Here is a 26,507-nt window from a genome sequence, read left to right on the forward strand (position 1 = left end):
TTAAAGCCCGCCGTACTCGCTGGATATCTCATGGTCAGGCTGTTATCGCAATGAATACGCTACGCTCCAATATTTTGCAACCGAGAAGAAAGATTGCACAGCAGTTGGTATTCTTCATTTAATTTGCTCCAAACGCTTTCTTTTCTCCCTTTACTTGCTGAATGCTGCTTTGGTCCATCTCAACAAGTTATCATTGTTGTTTCAAAAAGGTAGTTTTCACTTTTCTCACATGCAGTCGGCACTTTCAATATGCAAAAAAGAGATTAGGAGCATTGCCAATTCAGATCAGGTTTTAAACAGCCTAAAACTTGACCGGGAGAAGATTTCAAAAATTTTACCAAGATCTCAAAATATACTTCTTGAAGATGATTTTAAACTGCTGCGATTCACTACAGAAACATACTGTGAGGCACTGCTCTGTAATCTCGAAGAACGATTCCCTGAGCCTGAGGTACTCTCTGCTTTTCAAATCTTTGATGCTAATGAGATTCCTCTTGATACCCCTTCACTGCTTATCAGAAAGATTTGACATTGTTCCTGCTGAACAAACCTTGACAGTACTAAATGACTATCAAACGTTGAAAGATAGAATGACAATGCCAGAATTTGAGTTCTGCCAAGATCCCGGTGATGTCTGCAGCAAAATTGCTCGAGACAACGTATTCCAGCAAATGTTTCCAGAGCTGTTCGACTTTGCTGCATTGCATTGTCAATTCCTCTAGCAACCACCTGGCCAGAGCAAGGATTGTCGACTCTATGTCGTGTTAAAACCAAGCAACGAAATAGGCTACTAGGTATCACCCTGAATGCTCTAATCAACATTTCGATGAACGGTCCGGAGCAGCTCACTGAAGAGGATGCACAAAAGATAGCTGAGAAGTGCAAAACAAAGGACCGACGAACAGTGACAGTGCGAGCATTGAAGGCGTTGGAATCTGCAAACAACGAAGAAATGGAAGCTGGCGGATGGGAACGGGATTGCGAATCTGTTTTGTTGCATGAGACAGAACCTGAAAATTTGTTCTGTGATTGTGCACTGTCAGTAGCCTAATAAATAATTCGTTTAAGCAAATATGGCTCTTTTTTGGTATTTAAATGAAACACTTGCGGTCTCTTAAAACTACTTGGCGGTCACCCAAACCAAACCTTAAAAAAAATCTGCATTTGGATGTTTGTTCCTGTGACTCTACTCTATTAGCAAACTGGTTGATTGTGAGTCTTTAGAAAGTATTTCAGTCAATCGCAGTCAAACATATGTTTTTCACCCCTGATATACATGACCAATTAAAAAAGCATTTCGTCCTCATTACACATTTAAGAATTAGTCTAAAATATTACCCTGTGTTTTTGTTGGAAATGGAATTTTTTTTAATAGCAATAAATGTCTGTTCTCTATTGGATATCTATTTAAAAAATAAATAATTAACATACTCCATAGTTTTGCTTGTTGAATGTTGAAAAGGTGATTTTGATCTTGATTTTCTGTTCCTGTAGTGGCTATGATCATGTGAATAACTTCTTAAAATAATGTAAGCATCTTATAAAATAACTAGAGGCACCAGTAAAACTAGGAAGTCATGTTTAAAAAAATTTATTTTATATTTATTTTCATCTATAGCAAAATTTTTAAGGTTCAAGAAACCTTTGTTCCTTCTTTCGCTGTTCTGTGTTGTTTTCTTTAGGAGAAAGTTTCTCAGTTAGTTTCATCACAACTGTTTTTTCTGCTTCAATCTATAAGAAAAAACAAGACTTATTTAAATAAATAGGACTATCCTTGTAACTATGTATTCCAATTTTTTGTTTGGTAAAAAAATACTTTTCATCAAGCCCACCATTACAGTAAAAAAGTCCCAGACACTAAATAGTATATATATATAAAATATTTTAATAATAATTTGGACATTGTTTAAGCAAGTATTGCACAAAAATATTTGATGTCTCTCACGACATATTGCGCATTACACAGTTTGAATTTGGATTTTAGTTATTTGACAAATAAAACAAGGTCAATAAGAACCATCATTAGTATTGTTGATAAATAATCTTCAATTCAATCCAAACAGTACAGCAAGATGAAAAGCATTGAGACATTTTTTTGAAAATATTTTTTAGGCCAATGAGGTGAGGCGACTGTTTATCACATTATTCACCATTTTAACACAGAAAGTATTCGATTTGGAGCCTCTGGCCTTTTGTTCGTTTCCGTGAAATGCACACATCTCAAAATGCTCCTTTTAGGCAACAAAATAAATATTTTTCTTACTGCAGTTAGAGACTAACTTGATTGTTTACTGAATGGGTAGGGATTTTTAGCCTAAGTGATGTATTGCTAAATTTGTTAATGCATGACCATCTCACTGGGGAAGGAGTGAAGTGTGAAATCTAATCTTAAAATGGAAACATATGCAAACACTAAAAATAAATATTTGACAGCAATAATAGACATTTATCTAAATTTGCCACTAGCATAAATACAAATCGGAGGGCCATCTGTATTTGATGGTTAAAACTTTGTGCCATCCCTGCAACCCAATCTAAATGACGGATGACGATTTTAACCTATATAAGAATCACATGATACTTTCAACATCCCTATTATACATATATGGAGATATGAAAACTATACACACTATGTTGTGAGAAACTTCAAAATAGAGTAAATGCTTTCACTTGCCTGTAATAAAGAATTATCGGCCCACAAAATCAGGAATTTCAGTGCAATGATATATATTTTTTTCTTATAATAAATAGAAAATCAATTTGGTGAAAGAAATAACTATTACAGTTGCTTATCATACAAGAAATCCTACTTTATTGCATTATTAATTACAAGCTGTATGTTAAATTGGCCTGATCATACGAAGAAACTTCACCTTTTAAACAAAATAAGTTGCAAATAACTATGCTGAAAAGCACTAATAAAAAGATATATGTTCTGCACATTTAATCTGAAACAGAAAACACTGTACATTACCAGATAAAGCAAAAAGGCTTTGCAACAAGTTCAAATCATATTAAATTTTACACAATACATTAATAGGGATTGCCTGGTATTTTTGAGTGTCTACACAGCATTATAGGCTTGGGTTAAAATAAGCTTACCTGTCTCAGCCGAATTTCTTCTTTCTTTTGGTTTAAAAAACTTTCAGGAATTCCTGTCACATTTTCTTGGGCCGATGTTAGCAATGGCCACATTTCACCCAAAAACTGACGAGAGTTCTTTCCATTTAAAAATCCCGTTAGATTAATTTGAAGAACTTTAGGATCAGGAAACTGTAAAGTGATACTATGTAATTAATAACAAGTAAAAAGCAGTTAAAAAATAAAATATACAACTTCCTAACTTCGCATTACATACCAGTTTAACATGTTGTCACTTTTTTATTATTATCGGTTTTATATAGAGATAGAGGATATATCTGTTATCGGCCAAAAATTGGGCTTCTACCGATAGATCGTTATCGGTAATTGTAGGCCGATGCTTTGGCCGATATTTCATTGCAAAAATATAATAACATTTTTCTTGTACAACAAACGACTTACCCACTATTTGATAAAAAATTGGGTTTTAGCATCACAAGTTAATATGCAAAATATTATTTCAATAATTAATAAAAGTATACTCAAACGTTATTATATGGACCGAAAATTTATTTTCGGGACATATCTTGTTTTTGCCGTTGTTTTTTTTTGGTTTCATATGGTTTGCTATGGTTTGCTATGGCATGTTTCAGACCGATGTTTGTCCAGAGCATTATAGAAAAAGTGAACATCGTAGAACTTTCAAATTTTCAGACATGGCGTAGAGTGGTATGAAGGTGCTATGTAGAGGTTTATGAGGCTGCACCCCTAGGCACCTCCAATTGGGGGCCAAAAACAAAAGTGTTACGTCATCGGTTTAGTTCATAACAGCTATCTACTACTATCTAGCGGCAGAAAAACTTCAATACAGAATGCTTTCATTCACTTGCTTTATTCAGCTCGCGACGCGACGAGGTGGCTGCTGGCATTCCTGCTGTGCCTCATTGTCCTACACATGCAACGTTTTTGTTCGAAGTGGCTTGCCTAGTAAAACTAGGCGCATGCGACTTGCCTTTCATAAAGAGGCCTCTCTAAGTGAAAAAACCTATTGCTCTTACAACACAAAATATTTTACCACCGCAAATTTAAATGCGAATCCTTGAGGCAGTGGACACATCTCTGTTAGCACCTGTTGTAATTGTTGTACCATTCAAACATATCAACACCAGGCCTAAACAAATATAATTATACACAGGCCGCAACAACAAAAAGCTTGAGTTTAACACATTCTTAACGACGACGTTACAAAGCTACGTCATAACATGGCGTCATAAATAAATAAATCTTGCGTTTATTGGATTTAAATTGGCAAAACTTTCAATATAAAACGTGGCTTATTAGGCACATAAACGTGTTTGCATATTGCTCAAAACTACAGATTTAAACTCTGTTTTAACAGTGATTGCTCAGACCAAGGCATGGTAAAAATTTACCCAGTAAAAGTTGGAAAAAGTATAGCAAACCATAGCCGTTAAATCATTTAGAGCAGGGGTTCCCAACCTTTTACCAATCCCGTACCACTTGGACGTTTTCTAACGCCACGCGTACCACTTCTTGTATAACAGTGGTTCTCACCTTTTTTCTAATTGTTCTGTGCCTTGCGCCACCCTTAGATATTGAACAACAATCATAAAGGAAATTTGTAGTGTGAAGCGCGAAAGAAATTGCGTTTATTTGGTTTGTATTGGCTAAACCTTAATTTTCGAGACACACAAAAGCTGCTCGTGCTCGAAATATTGGATTTCAACGAGCTAATTTTGACAAACATGTTGTAAAAATTAAAACATTGTGTTAATCGTGTTTTAAAAGAGGTGATGGCACACAATGCAAAGGCTATATACTGCAAATAACATTACAAATTGGCGCAATAAAGTCAGAGTTTTCCCCAATTAGTGATGCGCAAAAAGTTGTTCGTAGTTGCAATTTTTTTGTAGTTTTGTTGTTAAAATTGGCAAAACACAGTTTGTGGAGAGGATGGCATGCTGCACAACTTAGATCTTCTTCAACCATATCATACTGTTCTGAATAAACACAGCCCCAAAGTTAAATCGCTAAATCGCTAAAATTATGATTGTGTTTCTTCAGTTACTTTTCTAAACATGTGTAATTTTGATGTTATGCATAAGACAGCATACAAGCAGATTTAGTAACTAAAGCAACATGGAACTGATAAAAAATTATAAAAAGCTAAATATTGGAATAGAGCTTGCGCCCCCCTAAGATTTGCTTGGCGCCCCCTATTAAGTACCACTGTTGTAGAACAACTACTTTGATCGAATCATATTTGTGCCTATTTTTAGCTTACAACTAGCATTATTCAATGGTATTTTTAAAAAGCTATAAATCAGTAGATGATATCTATCAAGAGCAATCGTTTGACATTATTAACGCCCACTGTTAAACAGCGTTGTACGCTTTACAAAGAAACTGTGCTCCTTGTCGACAATTGCTATGAGCTGTATTTTGAAGATCGTAATGGTACGATACAACAGGAATAATTACGTAACAATGAAGGGAATTTTTTTTGTAAAAAACAGATCAACAAAATATAAAGTTGTGAATCCAGGTTTTTGTGAAAAAAACGGAAGGTACTCGCGTGCCACCTGGAAAACCGTCGTACCACAGGTTGGGAACCCCTGATTTAGAGAGAATGAAAATATTGGCTTTTTAAACATGCTAGCTGACCGAAATGTAATAACATGGCCGTAAGCATTATCTACGTAAATTTTTATTGATAATCTACGCCATATTTGAACCCCTTTCGCTTCAAAGCCATAAGTTATTATATTATTATACACAACTTATAATTGTGTGTTGATATGTTGGATTGGAGTAACATACAGAACAGGTGCAAATAGCAAATATTCTCCAAATACGATTTTTCCAATATTCTCCAAATCGTATTTCATCGTATTGTCGCAGTAATACACAAAGAGGTAAGGCCGTGAATAAAGTTTCACCCACCGTACAATTAACGGAGGGAAGCATTGCGAGTAGAGATGTTTAAAGCAGAATATCGGCGACTCATTTATAATGCTTGCTTTCAATGCGGCGTTAGCTTTTTTTCGGGCGACCAATTACTTCGCGATAAGCTTCGCCTAATAATTAAGTGTCAATAGGGTGTATTTACCGCCGCAAGTTGAAATGCGATATCTTGAGGCAGTCTACGCCTCTCTGTTAGCACCTGTCATGCTCCAACCAGCATACTACCAACATCAGGCCTAAACATCTAGCAAAACTTTCGATTTAATAGTTTGCGTATTGAGAACATAGCACCTGTCATGCTCCAACCAGCATACTACCAACATCAGGCCTAAACATCTAGCAAAACTTTCGATTTAATAGTTTGCGTATTGAGAACATAATAGTGTTTTTCATATTGTTTGAAACCACAGATTTAAAGCCTGTTTTAACAGTGATTGCTCGGAACAAGCCATGGTAAAAAATTACTGAGTAAAAGTTTGCAAAAGTATAGCAAACCATAGATGTTAAACCATTTTTAGTCTTTAATAGAATGATAATATTTGATTTTCAAACACGTAAGCTGGTCAAAATGTAATAAAATGGCCATACGCATTATCTACGTAATATCTATTTATCAAATATATGCTTCGATCATTCCCCAAATTCTACGCCATATTTGAACCCCTTTCGCATCAAAGGCATATTTTAAGTGGGGAAGTTTTCGGCCCATATCTGTTTTTGCTTGCAGAAACAAATTAAGGAAAATGAAAAACAAAATATATAATATAAAGTACACAATACAAAATATTGAAAAAAAAAATTAAAAAAAAAAAAAAAATTAAAATGAAGTAAAAATTGAAAATAAACACTAAGCCCTGAAAATATACCCCCTGACAAAATATACAACAACCAACAACCGCACCCCCGTCTAGTTTGAATTTTGTTTTTAGTTAATTCAGGTTTTTAACATTTCCAAGGTTTATAAAAAAATTGGTAACGTCCGGTATCGGGTATCAGTATTGGCCCAAAAAAGTGATGTTATGTCGTTCTAGCAATAAGCGACCTTTAGGCGCAAAGCAAACACTTGCATCGTCAACACTCCTGCCAGGCGCCAGCTGCGAAACCGCTAGTGTGCAATAGTTAAATTCAGGCGAAAAACTAAGCCATGAACGTGAAATATGTGTGATTGATCAACAGCGCAGTTACCCAAGTTACTTGTACAGGACTAATAGCGCTAAATTACAAGCGCGCCTTTTGCTACCTGCAATACTAAACGAAAATTGTTTTTCTTGGGGGTTATTATACCTTGATTAGTGCAACATCTGCGCCGACTGTGTGCCAAGTCAGCCAAAATACTAGTCAAGTTTAGAGCAAACAAGTTGTGTAAATTGCACACTAAACATGTGGTCTTAGAATATGCTTTTTGGGAATAATTTTGCTGTAACTATCATTACGTCATAAAAATGCCGACTTTAAAGCGTGCACGACAGTCACATTTCGACCACCTTTTAAGGGAATCTGCTTCGGTTATATAGTGCTGTTGTTACACAAACATCAGATATTAGCGTAGACAGCGAACAGCAAGGAACATAAAATGCGATAATAACTCACTCTAGTTTATAGAAAAAAACAGAAGAAGGCTTGACTTAGCATTGTCAATTGTTAAATACATACTTGTTAATCAATCAACCTGAACGAATCACGAAAGAGAAAAAAAATCCTGCATTTACGGTCGACTAAACAAAAAATGTTGTTTTACGTTTGATTTAGGTTTCGCATTAGCTTAAGACGCACTATCGAGCTAATTACATTAAAAATATTGCCGCTTCGGACAGCGAGTTAAACCCTGACAAAAACAAAAGCCTGTTCTCACTTACAAAAAAGGGGGGGTCTGAATACCCAAACCCCTGCCTGCGTGATACACTACTGATCGCAAGCCCATCTAGTTGATTTTCAGTTTCTGGTTCTTTATTGCTATTTTCTGGCAATTTTATCAACCACTAACACTCCTTCAGTGTTAAAATAACTCTTATTTGTCTTACTTATGATTTCTTTCTTTCAGGGAGGTTTTACTGACAAGTGACAAACATTCAAAATGATTTGTCAAAAAAACTTGTTTGCTGCTGAGCAAAAAACAACAAAATGCCGCAACTATGGCTTCCTACCAAACTGATAACACTGGTCAACAAAAATTTTTGGCGCCAATACTACCCTTGTATAGGATGAAAATCGATACTACCCCTTGACAGCGATATCGCTCTGATCTGATAGTATAGACCAGGGGTGGGGAAACTGCGGCTCGCCGGCATGTTTTCCGTGGCTCTTCCAGTCAAATTGTAAAATTACAAAAAAATTTACAAAAGCCTACCAAGATGGCCGTTTATGAAGGTTTCTCTCTTTTTCTTTTCTTAATTCAGACCAGCACTTTGTTTATGACGTAACACTAAACAAAGAATCTAAAGAGTTAATTAACAGCGAGTCAATGCAATTTCATTGCTAAGAAAGTAAACTTTGGCTCAGTTTAGTCTGCTTAAATACACTACAAAATAAAAACGAAATAAATACCTAGAACTAAAAAAAAGTTCACAACTCATTTCTGTATTCAGCATGACGTATTGCTGTGAATCTTTATTCTCTGTAATAGAGTTTATAAAATCAAAACAGCGTGCAACTTTAACAAATGAACACCTGGGAGCATCAATTCACAACATATCATCCAAATTTCCATAGATTATCAAATCAAACAAAATACTGAGATGAATAAAATGAATAAAGAGTTATTCGTAACATTCAAAATGATACCTACTTCTGTATGGGTTTGATATTCTTATTACGTCTTACTACAACCTCCAACTATTATGCTCCTAAGCAAAATGATATTGATATATATTGTGCGTGGTATTTTTTTATTACCGTATTATTATTGTGTTAATTATAGGGATGTTCAAAGTAGAATATTGAATCCTAATCCCATCTGGATTCGAATCCAATTCTGCCGTTTATTTCGTCTAATTGGAACCGATATAATTTAATGTTTTACCACGGATTGTTGCGCCTAATTGCACAAACGCGTGTGGTAAATTGGCCTCTCGCTGAGGCGACCAATTTACAGTGCTTGCCTATTAAATGTAACCTGGTAGTGCAGTGTCAGCGTTTTTTCGGACGACCAATTACCGCGTCTCGCGATAACGTTCGTCTAATAATTAAGTGTCAATCAAGCGTTATTGGGCGGGCGATCAATGAGTAATGTCTGGTGTGGAGTTCGCAATTTCCCTATATGCGTTAAGTTGCAAAAGTAACACTACATTGTAAAATGTGCTGGCCGCTATAGGGTTACTTAAGGTCAACTTTAGGCCAATATTCAGCGAGGTTATGCAGTTATGCGCAGTTTAATTGTCAAGAATTTGTTAAGTCAATAGTAACTTTGTATTCTTTGCAGTGCATTATTTGACTGCATAACAGATCACGTTAGTAAAAAATAAGCCCTAAGGGCTAAGACCCAACAATGCTTGAAAAAACAGGACCGAATTGCTTAAGACACTGTGTGCAGTGTTGCATTGTACTCACTATTGGCAAAAATATAAGTTTAGGCAACAACCTGGACAGTTGACATATTACAGTTTACAGAACTGCTTCAAATGACAGAACTTTGTTAAGAATGTTAAACATATGGGAGATTTTTTTTTATTATAATGTACACATGTTAGAAAATTGTTTGGGCGATTTATTGCTGTGATTGTGGGCCCTGTAGAGTAGATTAAGATTAATCACTACCCCAAACAAAATCGAGGTTCAATAATATAATAAAAATATACTAGGATTCGCTATTCTAGATTCGTTGTTCTAGATTCGAAACCTATTATTCTAGAATACCTTGGGATTCTACTTTGAACATCCCTAGTTAATTATTATCGTTTTGTTATATTACAATTCTGATAATATTGCTGAAGTTCTTTATTTACCCAGGGTTGTTCCTGAGCCAAAATTTACACTCGTCAGGCGGGCGAGCGGCTATCAATCAGCACTTGCCCGGACAAAATAACACTCGCCAAAAATGTTTGCATGGAGTCTGCAAATTTCCGTCCTAGCGCTGTCATTTCTTGGGTTATCGTTAACCTTTCTTATGGTTTCTATACGCAAACATTAGTTTTATAAAAGTCTGGTCGTTTATTTCCATGCATGGATGAACAAATTAATGACCCATAGCAGTTTATGCTTAAAACAATGATTTTTAGCCGAAATACTTTTTAAAATTTTTAGTGAAAAAATTAACACCGACAATTTAGTAGCTACGGCCTGCCTGTTTTCCATTTTTATTTAAATCCCTGTGCTCTCTTTTTTTTGTTTTCTGGTTTTTCTTTGCTTGAAGACCTTTCACCGCAGGTTACTTCGCGCCACAAACAAAACACCACATTTCGCCTAACACTATAGTTACTGGTTGAGCAGCTAATAATGACAAAATAATTGTAAGTTAACAATTAAACCATTCTTTTGCAAAGTTAACAACCATATGCACCAGAGATTCTGTGCTGCGCGACGTCCTATAGTGGGTCGTTTCAATTTTTTAAGGGTGTCCGCAATAGTTTCGATTCGTATCTGAACATAATTGCGATATAAAGTATTCACGGACAGTTATTTTTTAAGCTTTGGCTTGGTTGACCGCTATGAACTTTAAGAGATCGCAACAACATACTTTTGTATACTAATTGCTAAATCTCAGCAGTAGTTACGCAATTAGGTAATATTTTAAAATACCGTAGTGTTCAGTGGGACGTTTCGGTCCTTAACATCTAAAAAACACTGCTTACAAATATTACTATAAGACATTTGCATTGGAACTTAATGTTACCAAAAACTACAGCAATTGCTTATAATTTTCTAAACAAACAATTAAAAAAATACAGAAAAATAAAATTCTTAACGCTGCCAACATAGCAAGTCCAAAAAACTTTTTCAAAAGTGTCAACGCTCGACCGGGTTAACTATTGGATTTTTTTTTTCAAAATTTACAATGTATAGGTCAAACAATAAACCTCATAACTATTTACCACTGCAGCAAAGGACGTCTTTGATTGTTTGTACAACGGAACAAAGAATCTTTGTTACAAGTTTTGAACGCGACTTCGATTAACCTTATTATTTGTGTAGTGTTAAATGTATCTGCGCCTTAGTTTTTAAGGAAATAACTGGCAATATTTCGCCTAGCAGTGGTGCTTAACACAAGCTGTCCTACACCAACTAGTTAAATTTCCCGGCGAAGCCAATCGCTGGGGCGAGTGGGTGTCAATCAGCACTCGCCCGGAGCGATTTGCACTCGCATTGGCGAGCGGGCGAGTGCGTAATCCCAACCCTGTTACCGTTTTTGTATGGAATTAATTTTGAGGCTCTCTGGTACTTGTATTTTCTGCAAATGGCTCTTCCATTGAATACATTTGCCCAACCCTGGTATAGACTGTTTGCATGGGGGTCAATAGCTAAAAGGTCATGCACCATAAGTCTAACATATGTCAAACCTATGATTTATAAATATGAATAGCTGAAGTTGTAGCCAATGTTTTGTAATAAAATTTAATGATACGTTCTAGTTTATATTATACTAATATTTACTGCCCATTTGGCATTACTTGAACATTAACTTAAATTTTAATTTTAAAGTTGTCTCAAGTTTTCAGCAAAAAACATTTCATTGCAACAAACAAAACAAAAACTGTTCAGTACAACTCAATACTAGAAACAGCGATTTAGAAAGTAGTTTTATTACCCTTTCTTCCTCCAAACTGTTAAATACATAGGCAATTACAACATCATCCTCAAATCCAAGCATTTCTGTTATTCTTCGAGATATCCAGGGTTTAATTGTTTCCATATTTATTTTTCGCATATCAACCTAACAACAATAAAACGTTTCTTTGATGTTATAATTAAATGTTTTTTTTTCTTTGACCACACTTAATTTCTGGATATATTTAGTTATTTACGTCCTGGTATATTCAATTTCCTACAAATAAGATTAGGTGTTATATACCTTGATATCCAATCCATCAGCAAACTTCAAAGATTTTAGAAGCTTTTTTTGCTTATTCGCAAATCTGTTGTCTTGGTCTGCACTCGTACCCTGCATATGTTTTAACAATTTTAACAGTGGATCTTTCAATTTACACAGCTATATAAAACAGTGCTTCTTAACTGGTTCGCCATAGAACATTGCCAGTTGAGCCATTGGGCATGGGCAAGTTAATAAAAATTCTAAAAGATAAACATTTGTTTATCAATCTATTTTTTACTTTCTCTTCAGTCTTAGCTTACTTAACCCACAGTTATTCAAAAAATAAAGCAACTTTACAACCAGTAACATTTTTTGCGCAATTGCGCAAAAGGTTAGGACTTTCCGAAGATAAAACTTTCAGGCTCATTGTTTTGGTAAAACAGTGTAGAATGCAAATTATAATATACCCCAAAAAAGCAAAGTTGCGTGTTGTGTGAACTAAAGGAGTAGGTTAAATTTATGTTAATATAAACAGGAAAGACGGGAAGGTGAATTTTTTATATTTAAAGTTATCAACTTAAGAAAAATGCAAAACCGTTTAGTTGAAAAAAATGCAAAAGCGTTTAGTTGCAAAAGTCACATCCCCCTTTGTGTGTCTTTTTTGGTTATAATGCCTGTTTGAGATTACTTGGCTCGATGACAAGTGGACATCCCCAGGAAACAATGATAATGAGCAGCAATTAGGAAGTGGCAGCGATAAATACAGAAGGGCTCCTCAATGCCGGGTGCAATATTGCCTGTGCAACCTAACAGCAATAACGGTTTTACTTTTTGTATCCCCCCTGGCCTACTATATATTTTTTCGTCTAATAGTTGCAATATCAACGCAAATCTTGATGCAAAATGGGATACTTGACCTCAAAAATGGTGAAACATACTTCTATGTATGCATTTTTACTAAGACAAGGTTTAAATGTATTTTCCATTTTAGGGGTGTCTAAACCTTGCCAAATAATCAAATTAAAAAATCCTGTAACTTTAAGACGGATTTTGTTTTTAATTAGCACTGGAAATCCCAACATAGCATAATATTGTTAAATAAAATTACTTACCCTGAAAAATCCTGCATCCATATTTAAAAATTAGTTCTGGCTTCGTAGCAATTCACATGTATATCCTATTTTAATAAATTGGTTATTTACTTTGTTTGTTTGTCAATTTTATTAAACAAAGATAAAATTAGCTGAAATGAAATTAAGAAATCTAACAAAAATTAAAAACTTAGCATGTCCATAGGTTTCAAACTTAAGTCTTATTAAAGAGATAGACTTAAATATATAGGCTTATATTTCATTCCTACTGATATAAATTGGTATCAGTAAGTTAGGACCGATATTTTTGTCAATATTTTCTATAAAACATATTATATGGCGTTTTCTTTAAAAAAAAAAGATTTTACAATTTTAACTTCCACAATTGTTATTTGCTTTTATTTTAAAGGATGACAGGTTTAACATAATGTTCGGTTAACTATTTTGCACACCATGAAATGTTACTGCGCAAAAAAGGCTGTATTATTGAATACATAGATAAACTGAATGTAATTTGTATTATATGTTCAATTGGATAAATTTATTACTGCAACTTATCAAAACATTGAATATCGTTATCGGTCTAAAAAAGTAATAATGGTCGACACTTATTAAAAGAGTAGCAAGAAAACAACAGAATAAAAACAATATGTGACAAAATCTTTCTGAGATTTTTAACAGCCTTTAAATTAAAAAGGTTTCATTACATAAAAAATACTTAATGCTTCCCTGTAACTTACAAACATAACAACTTTATGGAAACTTATCTTTTGTGGTATTTAATATTGTAACTAGTTTTACTTGCATAAAATTACAAAAAAATGTAATAGATATTTTTGAGGTCTAAAAGTTCCAATTTGTCATATGGGCAAAAGAGTATTCTGAGAAGAGAAACACTTAACAAAAAACTACTTCAGGGCTAAGTGCAAAACAATCGACAAGGACAAGAAGTAAAAGTAATGTCAGTTGATAAAATCCCATTAACTTATGGGCAAATGTGCAATGTACAATAATTTATGCCTTACGGACAAGGTAAGGTGGTAGAGATGTACCCTTGTAGAGATGTTCAAAGTAGAATATGGGATGCCAAATTGGATCAAATTCAATTCTGTTGGGCAATTGAAACCGCTATAATTACTTTGTTTATTGTAGAAGGTGGCATTTAATTGTACAATGTACATTGTACATACATGATGAACAAGTGTGGATAAACCTGTGGTTGTGACAAGGCAATAGGAATACTTCAAATGTAGCTACATAGTACTAGGCAATAACCTCCACCTACCCAGTGTCAATCAAGTGTTATTGGGCGAGTGGCTAACATCTAAAGCCAGGTACAAAGTTTGCCATTTCCTTGTTAGTTTGCAAAAGTAACATTCAATCATAAAACTCGTTGTGGCCTGGAGACAAAATGTGCTGCCGGTTTACTCAAGTCAACTTTTGGCCAACATTCTGCAAGTTTACGCATAATTGAAGTAATGGCTATGTATTACTAGTAGTTGTATCTTTATATTCTTTGCAACATAAAAGATAAAAGTTATCAACCCTCACTATTTTTTATGTGTATTTTATATAATGATAACAGGCTAGCAACAGGGGGACTCAAACTTTCATACATGCAAATCTATAATGTTTTTGTAATAGGATACTGCTGTTGTAGTGTGTGCAGACACATCTTTTTAAACACGATTAATGCATTGGTTAATTTTTGCGCTTTTGTGTGACGTCAATACCCTCGCATGTTTGTCAAAATCAGCTTGAAAAAAAATCAAGATGTGGAGAATGCTTCCTGAATTACTGTTTAGCCCAGGGGTCGGCAACCTTTTTCTTGTCGCGGGCCAAAACCAAACTCAGAAAGGTCTCTGCGGGCCTCATGAAATGTTAACTTAGACACACGTCATCATCCATACTACTAACAAAACTACTTTAAGGAAACGCGATAAGCTTAATAGTTAAACTAGGGTTCGTTAACGTTTTTAAGTGCGGGCGCACCCGGCGAGCTAAGCAAGCGAGGCATTTCCTTTAAATTTCTTGCAAGTTTTTATTACTTTGCCCAAAATTAAAAAAATGTATGTCCAATATTTTTGAATTAGTTTTCCGTTTGTCGGCGACGCACTTGGCAGCCTTTCACAACCCAACGGTAAAAAAGCGCGGATTTAGTAAAAAGACAGCATCACAACATAAACAAACCGGACGTGCAAAGATCATTGGCGCGAAGCGCAAAAATATTTTGCACTTATGTAGTTAAAATAGTCAAAAAGTATTTGAAATGGACTCGTGTCTTGTTTGTCAAAAAGGCGGCCGGATGAGTTACATTGGTGGGACGGATCCGGCCCGTGGGCTGTAGGTTGCCGAACCCTGGTTTAGCCGATTCAATAAAAAAACTCATCTTTTTTCGCGCATTGTGCGACCAACATTACACTTAACTAGGGTTGGCAAGCCTGTCAATAGACCGGTCAAATACAGTCAATTGACCGCACTTTATTTAACCGGTCAAATACTCATATTGGATTCAAATGTTGTAACATTTTTAAGGTTGTTTTGTGATTTGAGTTTTTAATAATCTTGATTGAAACTTTTTTAAAGAATTCAAATATAAAATCGTAGGATTTACCAGATGCAAGCACATGTTCTGTGGTAATAACGAAGTGTTTGTAATAGCAAAGTTGATTTATTTTGTTTAGTTTAGAATAAATACAATGCATGTAGATCAGCGGTTCCCAAACTGTGGTCTGTGGACCAACTGGGGTCCGTACAACAGTTTCAGAGGGTCCGCAAGGAGAGTTGGCCTTCAATTTTTTATACATTAGTCATTAACGAATGTTTTTAAACATTAGACTATGTTTAAAACATTTTTAGTCTTTAGTTATGCTTTATTATTCGATAATATAGCGTGTTTGTTGATGTCTCTTGTGACATCATAAAGCATATATGAGGCTGAACTACCTGCTACCAACGAATCGTTCGCGACTGCACCAGTGTACTACAAGAAACATGGGTCAACTGACCCTTAAACTTTTATAGGGCCGCGAAATATCAAAATAATTGCAAAGGGTCCGCCAGGCAAAATTTTTATAAAAGTTTGGGAACCGTTGATGTAGATGATGAATCGCGTTTGTCATAAAAGGAAACACTAGTTGGGGTATACCACAATCTCAGACTACTTGGAAATTTAGAAGAACCAATTCCCTTGTCTCCAGTGGACCCTGGTGATGATTTAGAAAATTCAGATAGTGACAAAGGTTGTGACGAGGAGTAAAAATATTTTTTTACTGACGCATTTACATATTATTAAATTTTGTTAATACACTTGTTGGCTTAACTTGGTGGTTGTAGTAATGGTAAAAATTACTACAGTACTGCTATATAGTATTGCTTGCAAGATTGGCATGGTTTTGCAAAAAATCTTATTGATAGTCAAAAAATAATTGTTTTTGTTTTACAAACCATGGTACTTAAGCCAAAACGTTTATATATTTATTTAAAGTTAAAATCAAGGTTTATTTTTAACTTCAATTGTATTTTTATAGTGTGTATAGTATTTGACCAATATTTGACCTATTTGACGAGTAATTGACTAGATTTTACTTCACTGGTCAAATACCCAACCCTCCACTTAACTATTTTTTTTATGTTGTCCCACTAATATGTCATTGACAAATACCGAATTGGTTTTCTTAGAGGGGGGGGGCGAAGGCACAGGACAATTACCAAAGCGGGACGCAGTTCCATCAAAAAGTAGCACCAACCTTTCATGTTTTTCACACCTTGCGTTGGAAACTCTACCACAATTTACCTTTTTGTCTAAGTTTAAGTGCACAATATACCAATTCAGGTGTGCAAACAAATTGCTTTGAAAGAAATATCATGTGTGCAGTGCACCTTCCACAGCATGCAGACAGGCCCAGAAAAAAATATACTTTATATGCCAGGATTTGATATTCTGGATTAGTTATTCTTGATTTCCTAAATAAAACGTAATAATCTAGAATCTTCTGGGATTTTACTTTGAATTCCACAAAACTGGCAAAGAACATTGCCAATATTTTAGTAAATAAAAAACAAATGTGCAAAAAAAAAGCCTAACATGTGTATAATAATAACAATAACAGAATAAGACCTAAACCTTTAGAGAGCAACCAAAGCCATTTGGCATAATCCTAAATGCCAAATTATTTTGGCCTAAATCTAAAATCCTTCAATGCATAAGCCAAGAACTCCACATTTCATGACTAAAAAACACTATTGAGGCAACATTACACGCAGAAGACGAAATCAGCATGCTTTTAGCATGTATTTTACGTCAAATAATTTTCGCTAAAAAACGGCCGGCAATGCAATCTGAGCAAGAGGTATATACCATACTACTATCAGTCTATCTATTATAGTTTTTATTTATTTCTGCATGCTTGCCTGAATGCATATTAGCCATCAGTTCATCATCTCTATTTTCTACATGCTTGCCTTGCCTGAATTCATTAACAAATTTGGGCGCTGGACTAGAATCCTACCACAGCGTAGAAACAATTATTAAAGCAACGCACAATATTTGGTTAGGGTGTTGATTAGTGTTTGGGAGAGAATGGGTGAAGTAATATTATTTAATAATATTGCTTAACCTACCCAAACCCAAACGCTTAACCCGCACCCCAACCCAAATAGTGTTCGGTAGGATTCTATACCAGTGCCGCGGAATTATTTAAGAAGTTCAGTGAATCTCTTAACAATTTACAAAATCACTGTTGAAAAAGCTACAAGGTTAAAAAATCTCTAACTAACAATACGAAAATGAATTTACGTACGGGTACGTTATTAAAAAAGCGCCAAAATTAACCATGGCTAGTTAACGTACAAACAACAAATACTCTCGTATTATTTTAAAAGCTAAAACACGTGTTAGAAGTACTCTACTTCATAAAAAAAAAAATTTAAACCGTTGTATATATTTGTTCCAAGTAAGTCTTGAACATAAAAGGCAAAACTACAGCTTCTTTCAACTGTATATTTCAACAGGGAGACATGACCACCGTACTATCTCAACTCACCCGATCCGTTAGAAATTAGTGCATTTCTAAGCAAAAAGGTCTACGACAATTAGTGCATCCAAAGGATCAAAAAGTCCGACTTTTAGACTTTGAGGTCTCGGACAATGCACTAATTTGACTTGTGCTTAAAAAGATTAAGTTTAGCAATACTTGACCTACCTAAACCCAAACGCTAACCAGCACCCTAACCCAAATAAACTACATAAACGCTTCAGGCTCAAATACCTCAATTTGTGACGCAACAATCCTATGGTACCATAGACGAGAAACTATCTTATGCCCACCCGAGTTTGGGCTTTTTCACCAGCATTCAAATAATTATTACATTAACGCGCATTATTTGGGTTAGGGTTCGGGTTAGCGTTTGGGTTAGGTTGGGTCAAGTGTTTTTAATGCCATCTCACACTTTTTGCAATCTTTTGTAAAGGTTCAACGAATATTTTCAATTTATCTACTTTACGCCGGGAGTCCAAATTAGTGCATTGCCAGGACCTCAAGGTCTAAAAGTCTAGACTTTTCTGCCATTGGATGCCTCAATTGTCGTAGACCTTTTTGCTTAGAAATGCACTAATTTCTAACGGATCGGGTGCTTAACTCCACTATATCGAAACCTAACAAACTGTCATTGCATCTCAAAGTGCACACTGTCAGGTCGCTTATAGATTTATTGTACTTTCTCATAATTCAGTATAGTTCAATTTCAAAAAATAGCTTACAGCGTAGTAAAAACAGTAAGGAGTGCATCGTTGACTGGTTTTCAGTAGAATTCGGATACGACTAACGCTGCAGTAAAAGCGAATGGCGTTGGGGATTAACTCGTCAGTTAATGAGCAGTATGCATGGGACAGAAAATACGCAAGAACGTTTACAGACCCTTACCACACGCACAACGAACACAGTAAATAACAAATACAGACGCTGGGTCCTCTACATCAGTGTTTCTTAAAGTGGTGAATGGTTCACCCCAGGGTGAATAAAATATTTGCCGGGGTGAACCAACCAAAAGGGGTGAATAAGGGTGAACGAAAGTTCAGGAGCATCCAATAGTCACTAGTAAACAACTTTCTGAAGTAAATCGACTACTGAACTGTTGTTTTTTGGTATTTTTTTTACTTATTGTAATAGTTAAGTTGGTTTGCACTGAGTGTATAAGTTAGGCCTACCATGTTCTATTTTAGGAGAATTTGTCCCCTTTTCTTAATAAAACTAAATGGTCCTCCGAGGACGCTTAAAAATGCCCAAATGTCCTCATTTCGAGTTAGTTGCTTATACTTTTAACAAGAGGTTGTATTTATTTCCAAAAAATACTTGAGCAATGAAAGATGCTGAATTGTTGGTTTAAAAAGGGTTTCTAGGGGGACTCCAAGCAATGCGTAGGGGGGAGGCGAGCTCTAAGTTAATATTTAAATGTTTTGCTATGATTCTAATGGTATCGTTTTCGTTTTGGTTACACACCACTCCTACAGCGCTGTACAAACTCTGTTTTTGCCAACTTTAACATTAAAACTGCCAAGACAAATTGGCGAATCTTCTGTTATCTAATTTTGTTCACTTTGTTGAGCACTTTAGTCTCTATCGAGTGCCATTGCATGTTTTCATATCATCGAAGGTATAACGGCCCTATATTTAATTATAATTTTTCTAACTCATAGATAAACGATAAATTCATCCCCCGTTTGAACTATTTTTTATCCATATTTTATATAATTGGATAACAGGCTAGCAACAGGGGGACCAAATGTTTTGCGAAAAGCCTCCTGATTTTACAGTTTAGCGCCAATTTCAATTAAATCTAATTTTTTCGCGCTTCGCGCGACCGACAACAAACTTCACTATTTTCATTTTCATGGCACGTATTTCTCAAACGTAACAATTCTATTTTCGTTTTACTTGCAGGCAAAAAAGTGTCTTTTTGGGTGCTAAAAATATGGTAGCCCTAGTATAATTACAACAATTTGGTGACTTTGTTTTGTGCTTTTGTTGCTTTATATTTCTGAACTCGAGGAATTGGAGATTTGCAATGGTAAAACTTAGCTTGAGCTGAACTTAACAAAAATCGAAACAATCTACGTCATTTCGTGCTGTTATATATAGACGAGATAGTTTTATCATATCATGAGACAAGGGTGAATGAAATCTGGAGATAGATGCTAGGGGTGAACGAAACTAAAAAAGTTTAAGAAGCACTGCTTTACATCATCTCCCTCCTCCCTGGAACACAAAAAAAGTTCCGAGCAGTTCGTTGGGCCGCGCTATTCTTCTTTAAAGTCTTCCCAGGATCCGAGTCGACCAGCAACCGCAGAACGTCGGACATTTCTGCAATATGGAAACAGCACGTGATGGGAATCGTGGTGTTCAATAGAGCGAACAGGGTTCATGAATTTCTTGATTTGGCGGCCAACGGACAACTCCAGGGGTAGCTGATTGTACGACACGATGTAACGTCTAAAATAATACTTAAAAGGTACGATAAACAAACAATGCAAAACACTTTTGAATAGCCCAGTGGTTCTCAACCTTTCTTGCCTCGTGGCCCCCTTCGAAAGACTCTTAATCCTCGTGGCCCCCTTCGATTATAAAAAAGACTAAAATTGTGTTTAACGTGTTTTCACTTGTTTTATTTCACCACGTTGTTAAAAATCACTTCAATTGGACTAAAGCCAATGAATGAATTAATTAATTAAACTCCTAAATCAGGTGACGCCGCTTCCTGATCAAATCGTACTTTTTTAGCAGAAATAAAATCGGCGACATCATTCTTTTTTGGGGGATGCTTTTTATCGCCGTGATTTTTAAGTTTGGAGGATCGTGCATCATTTATAGCCTATAAAGCTGACAAAATCATGATTATCGGAAATCCAAATAGTTTACCTATGGCCCCCGCTGTTAACCCAGCATTAACTCAAACAAAAACTGACACATCAGGTTTGGTGAATTCTCAAACCTTAATAAACAACAATGTTCAATTACAATTAAGCAAGATAGCTGAAGACTTAGGTGCCTTACGCACATTACACACCACTCAATCTAACAAAAAAAAACATTTTCTCTAATCAAAGGCGAGAAGGTTATAACAACCGCTCGTATCATAATCCTAATTCTTACCGAAGAGGCAACTCTTTTTCGCCGCTAAACAATTATAGCAGCCACTTCGTCATATTGTTGTTTACACATAGAATTTTTGTTTTATCGCTGTATCACCGTTTTAATATTTCGTCATGGAAATTTTTCTGTAAAAAACATCAAATGCCGATCTAGCAAGATTTTGCAAAGACATCATTTTTCACTGAGTCAGGCCTCGCCGGCTCATACGAACATCCGTTTAAAGTTAACGCATGTTTTGAAATTCGCCTTATTGTCAACAATCCGGTATTGTTTAGAATCGAACGCCAGTTACGTCGCAATGTAGATCGAAGCGCTTTTGTTCAAGCCATATTGGGACAAAAATATTATTTCCGTCTATAAGAGTCGAGAGAAAAAGGTTTAGACCACGCCTTGTTATCACGTGATATTTTGTTAAGTATTATAAGAATTATAATGACGTAAATCTTTCTTTGTTCGCAGAAATTTTCTTAACTGATTCTCGTCTATAAAAAGCGTGTTCAATCAATATAAAATGGGGGCTTTTACAGCTTTTACTCAGACAGCAAACTCGAGTGCTTTTGTGACTGAAGACAGCAAAATTGACTGTTTCATGTATCTGAACTAAAGGAAAGAATTGGACCTATCTGGCCTCACGAAGACAAGCCATCTCAAATCTTGTAGGAGTGTGGTCGATTCATCTTGGCAATTATATAAATGAAGACTCATTAATCTTACCCATACCCCTACACAATCAACAGCAACCTTCGCATGCTCGACCGCCTTTTCGAAATCGTCATGAAAGATCTTGGGATCACAATGACCCTCCTAGGCACTATAATTCTCAAACATAGGGGGATGATTTGTATCGTTTATAGCCTACAAAGCAATATACCCTAACTATTAGTTTCGTTTAAACTTCATTTGTGAAGCATTTGGTTAACCATACGCTTTGTGCTTTTTACCTATTTGCATTTAATTAATCGGGGGTGCAAGCTAGCTTCCTGTGTAAACTGGAGCGTTTGTGTCTGGTCTATTTCCTCAGCCATTTTCCGGACCAACCCGTCCACGCGGTTTGACCGCATGTTTGCATCGACTCTTTTCCCGCGTTTTTCCTACTGGTCGGCCCCCACTCCCTTTTTCTTATGTTTTTCTCGATATGTCTCTTGTTTGGTCTTTATAAGATGTGATCTCAGTATGAGTAGCCACTCTTCACACTTTACATTTTCTGAGTGTACCGGGATCTTGTTGGAGCGAAGTTCTGTCAATCAAAGTGAGTACTGTATATTATAACGCTATTATATTGCATGAAATAAATCTGATTTTACCCCCTTGTTATACGAGTCTAATTTTATTCTAAATGAGCTTAACACCTCAATCGTAGTGACGCATTTGACATCACCACCGAGCAGTGCAGACACTGCGCACAATCATGGCCGTCTTGTCTAACTTTTGTGAAGCCCCAAAAAAAAACGTAACTCTCGCACCATTTGCAAATTTTCGACATTTTGAAACCTTCGAAAGAGAAATTGAGTAAACTAGAAAAACACAAATGTTGGTTGTATGTGACGTAACAATGTTTGGCAATTAAGCCAGCAGATAAAGAATTACAATTTTGACGTCGAGTGTTGCACTTCTTAAGAAAAGCAAGTAGTGTAAGAAAAAATGCGTTACAATTGGTCAAAGAAGGTTTAACACTACAAGTTTGAGTTTAACTAATACAGTACAAATTAAAAATAGTGACACGGGTTTTGCAATACCGCAACATTGCTACAGACTTATGCTCATGGCCCCCCAATGACCGCTCCCCAGGGGGACCGAGGGCCACGGTTGAGAAACCCTGGATAGCCTATATTGCAGATAATTATCTCCTTAAAACGCAGTTCGAATTTCAAATCGCAAAACTGTAGTTATTTGCTTAGGCCTATCATATGTCCTCTTTTAGGAGGATTTGTCCTATTTACTCAAAATAAGTGAATGGTCCTCCAAAGACGCTCAAAAATGCCCAAATGTCATTTTGGGGTGCGGTTGTTGTCTATTTTAACAGGGGGTATATTTTCAGGACTTAGTGTTTATTTTATTTTTATTTACATATTTTGTTTCATTTCATTTTGTGTTAGTTGTCCATTATAAATAGCCTTTGCCAGGGTTGCTTTTAAATATTATTAATTTCACTTTATTTCATGGTATAGCATATATGTTGCATGTTCTATCGTTTCCTTAACTTGTTTTTGCAAGCAAAAACAGATATGGGCCGAAAATTCCCCGCCCTAATTTATGGCTTAGATGTGAAAAGGGTAGTTGCCAGGGGTTCATTTTCTTATACGTTAGTTTGGCAACGACTATGCAAAATTAATTTTAGAATCATTTTGCAATCAAAATATTTTATTTATTTGTTTTTATTTTTGCCGCTTCAAAACAAAAATTCCATTTCCAGAAACAATGACAAACTGGCCTTCACGCTTAACAGCTTAACTTGAATATTTAAAAAAAAATTGACATGGTCTAATATGGCGTCATAGTTCACGAACGTCATATAAATGAAGCTTCTAGCAATTCTTCCCTGCGTTGTACGATGGGCGATACTTTACTGCTTCACCTTGCCTCTTCATGTATTACCGCAACAATAAACCTTAACGCAATTATTGTTATATGTATGTAGATTATATGTTCGGTTACCTATACATGCCTTAGTTTTTTAATAGCCACCTACGTCCTAATTTTGTTCAATTTATACGCATGTATGTAAATTCCTATAGTGATTGTAGGCGATATGGCCATGGCCCCCCCAAACAAAAAAATATATACATTTATTTTACTTAATAGGCAGCTTATTTTCGCGGTTCCCTAGGTAGTATGGCCTATTTTCGCCAAAATAACACATATTTTTAAACTTTGTAGTGGTGTACGACCTTATGGCGCCATATAATGAATATTTCAAAAAAATGGTAAAATTCGTTTCGCGCACTCGCGCAAAGCGGCGTTTTTCAGATTTGCAGAGACGGCTTAAGTGACCGTACGCTGACCTCGACTATATAATAACTAACCTAAATCCAAGTACAATTAAAAGCTTTTTTTGTTGTTAATGCAAATCTGTATCAGAACCAGTCTGCCAATATACTTCATCCGGCCCGCCGCCTCTTTGACAAATTAGACACAAGTCCATATTTTAAATACTTTTTGACTATTTTAAGTGTGTAAATGCGAAAAATGTTCGCCCTTCGCGCTAATGATCTTTATACATCCAGTGTGTTTACGTTTTGATGCTCTTTTTGAACTAGATCAGCGCTTCTTTACTGTTGCGCCGTGGAAAGCTGCCAAGTGCGTCGCGGACAAACGTCTGTAGCATCCAATTCGAGATGGAATCGAAAGAAATTTCGCCACGGCGCTTTAGACTACCCTACCTGGCCAAAGAAAAAAAAGATGTCAAATAATTCAAAGATTAAAAATTTCCATATTTATCACTGAATATGAACAATATCCCCCCCCCCCCCCAAAAAAAAGATTAAATTTTCAATTCCGCACCGTTTAATTAACAAATTGTTGTAGACCTTGATCGCACCTTTCCAGTTAAACCACACTCGATGCCACTAGTATGGGGCATAAGGGTTTAAATCAACGATAACCGATATTAATATTCATAACATATCGCGATAATTATTAAACGTCTGTAGCATCCTCAATTCGAGATAGAATCGAACGAAATTTTGCCACGGCGCTTTAGACTACCCTACCTGGCCAAAGAAAGAAAAGATGTCAAATAATTCAAAGATTAAAAATTTCCATATTTATCACTGAATATGAACAATATCGCGATTTTTGCTCCCAGCAAAACCCCTCCCCCCAAAAAAGATTAAATTTTCAATTCCGCACCGTTTAATTACCAAATTGTTGTAGACCTTGATCGCACCTTTCCAGTGATACCACACTCGATGCCACTAGTATGGGGCATAAGGGTTTAAATCGAGGATAACCGATATTAATATTCATAACATATCGCGATAATTTTTTAAACTTCTACACGGAGCTTTATTCTAAAACCTTCATCCGTGAATATAGTGTCAAAGAAAAATGGCTTTGTTCGAACCACATCCTCGCATTCATTGATTTTCGTGAAGCTTTTAGAAGTCTCTGCGTCAAACTATTGTTCTCGTGCTAAAGGATCTATTATCTTTTCGCACCAACTCCTCGTGCCAACCATGTAAACCGAAAAAAGGTCCTAGAATGTTATTATCTTTAAACCCTGTTTCGCTGTCAATTTGTTTTAGTATTAAGAAACTAATGCGCAGTTATTTTATAAAACAAGATCGACATGAGCAGAAATTGTACTTCAATGATAGCTGTTGCTTCAACTCTTAGTATTGTAGGTTAATGTGCGCTAGATGGCATATTCCGCAATTTTTTTTGTCAAGTTAAACGTGCATTATAGTTGTAATTTAATAATTCAAACTTGCTTTCTCCACTGTAGCTTACTAACAGGTTTTGGCAGAAATACGACATCTCGGCCATCTCCTAAAATGTAAAAAATCATATTTTTAAATAACATTTTGGACTTTTCTATACATCCAAAATAGTTCAGTATATCCCACCAAAGGAAATTTATGTTAATCTTTTAATTGTATTACACATCTTCTAAATGTATTTCATTGTTTGAGAGTTGTAAATAGTTGTTTACCAGAAAGTTGTTTACCAAAAAGTTGTTTACTCCGAAGTTGTTTACCAGTTTTTAATTTGTTTGTTAGCATGGCCGGTATCAGAGACTGATCGGCCCGCTCGGGCTCAAGCGCCTGTAATCAATGGCTCAAGCAATCAACGAGAGAACTTCGATATAACGCGTGTGTAAGTACATTCTAATTCTAGTCTTGAAGACAATCTCTACAGTACAACTATTCTGTCCAAATATTCAAAGTCCTGATTTACAATACAAAAAATGTATTTTCAAACCGACGAAGGTACTTTCCGCTGGAGCAAGGTGAGAGTATTTGTATTATTTTTTTCTTAAAGTAATTTACATTTTAAAAGTAGCTTACATACTGTTATTTATCACAGGTTAGAGCCTTAGTTAAAGGTATTCGGCCTCCAGTGAAGTCCTATGGCAGAGGAATTTGCGGGAAGCAAGTGAGCTGGAAGGTTCCTTTACCGAGCTCCCGCAAACGGCTCCTCTATGTTTCCGACAGCAATGCTCGGAACTTGGTTGAGCCCTGCCACGTAAGGCCTTCTCCGAACTTTGCGTTCGACGTGTGTGGCCTCAGTATTCCG

At 35.8% G+C, this 26,507-nt stretch overlaps 1 protein-coding gene across 4 annotated transcripts in view; it reads right to left on the reverse strand.

Annotated features, from left to right (window-relative positions):
• Positions 1–15,167, reverse strand: part of LOC146138126 (uncharacterized) — a 54,967-nt gene extending 39,800 nt beyond the window's left edge. Inside the window, exons 1-7 of one of the 4 annotated variants that reach the window (XM_083393565.1) lie at positions 14,408–15,167; positions 13,144–13,208; positions 12,071–12,160; positions 11,807–11,932; positions 3,103–3,273; positions 1,643–1,731; positions 1,432–1,518 (exon numbers count right to left, since the gene is read on the reverse strand). In XM_083393565.1, coding sequence (XP_083249691.1) covers positions 1,432–1,518; positions 1,643–1,731; positions 3,103–3,273; positions 11,807–11,932; positions 12,071–12,160; positions 13,144–13,164 — 584 coding nt within the window. In that variant the 5' untranslated portion in view covers positions 13,165–13,208; positions 14,408–15,167. Of the gene's footprint in view, positions 1–1,431; positions 1,519–1,642; positions 1,732–3,102; positions 3,274–11,806; positions 11,933–12,070; positions 12,161–13,143; positions 13,315–14,407 lie in introns of those variants that run through there. The other 3 variants (XM_083393568.1, XM_083393567.1, XM_083393569.1) reach the window with 3 other exon arrangements.
• Positions 15,168–26,507: the final 11,340 nt, after the last annotated feature.

The sequence above is a fragment of the Ascidiella aspersa genome, chromosome 7, assembly GCF_963924565.1.
Source record: "Ascidiella aspersa chromosome 7, kaAscAspe10.2, whole genome shotgun sequence".
NCBI classification, from domain to species: domain Eukaryota; kingdom Metazoa; phylum Chordata; class Ascidiacea; order Phlebobranchia; family Ascidiidae; genus Ascidiella; species Ascidiella aspersa.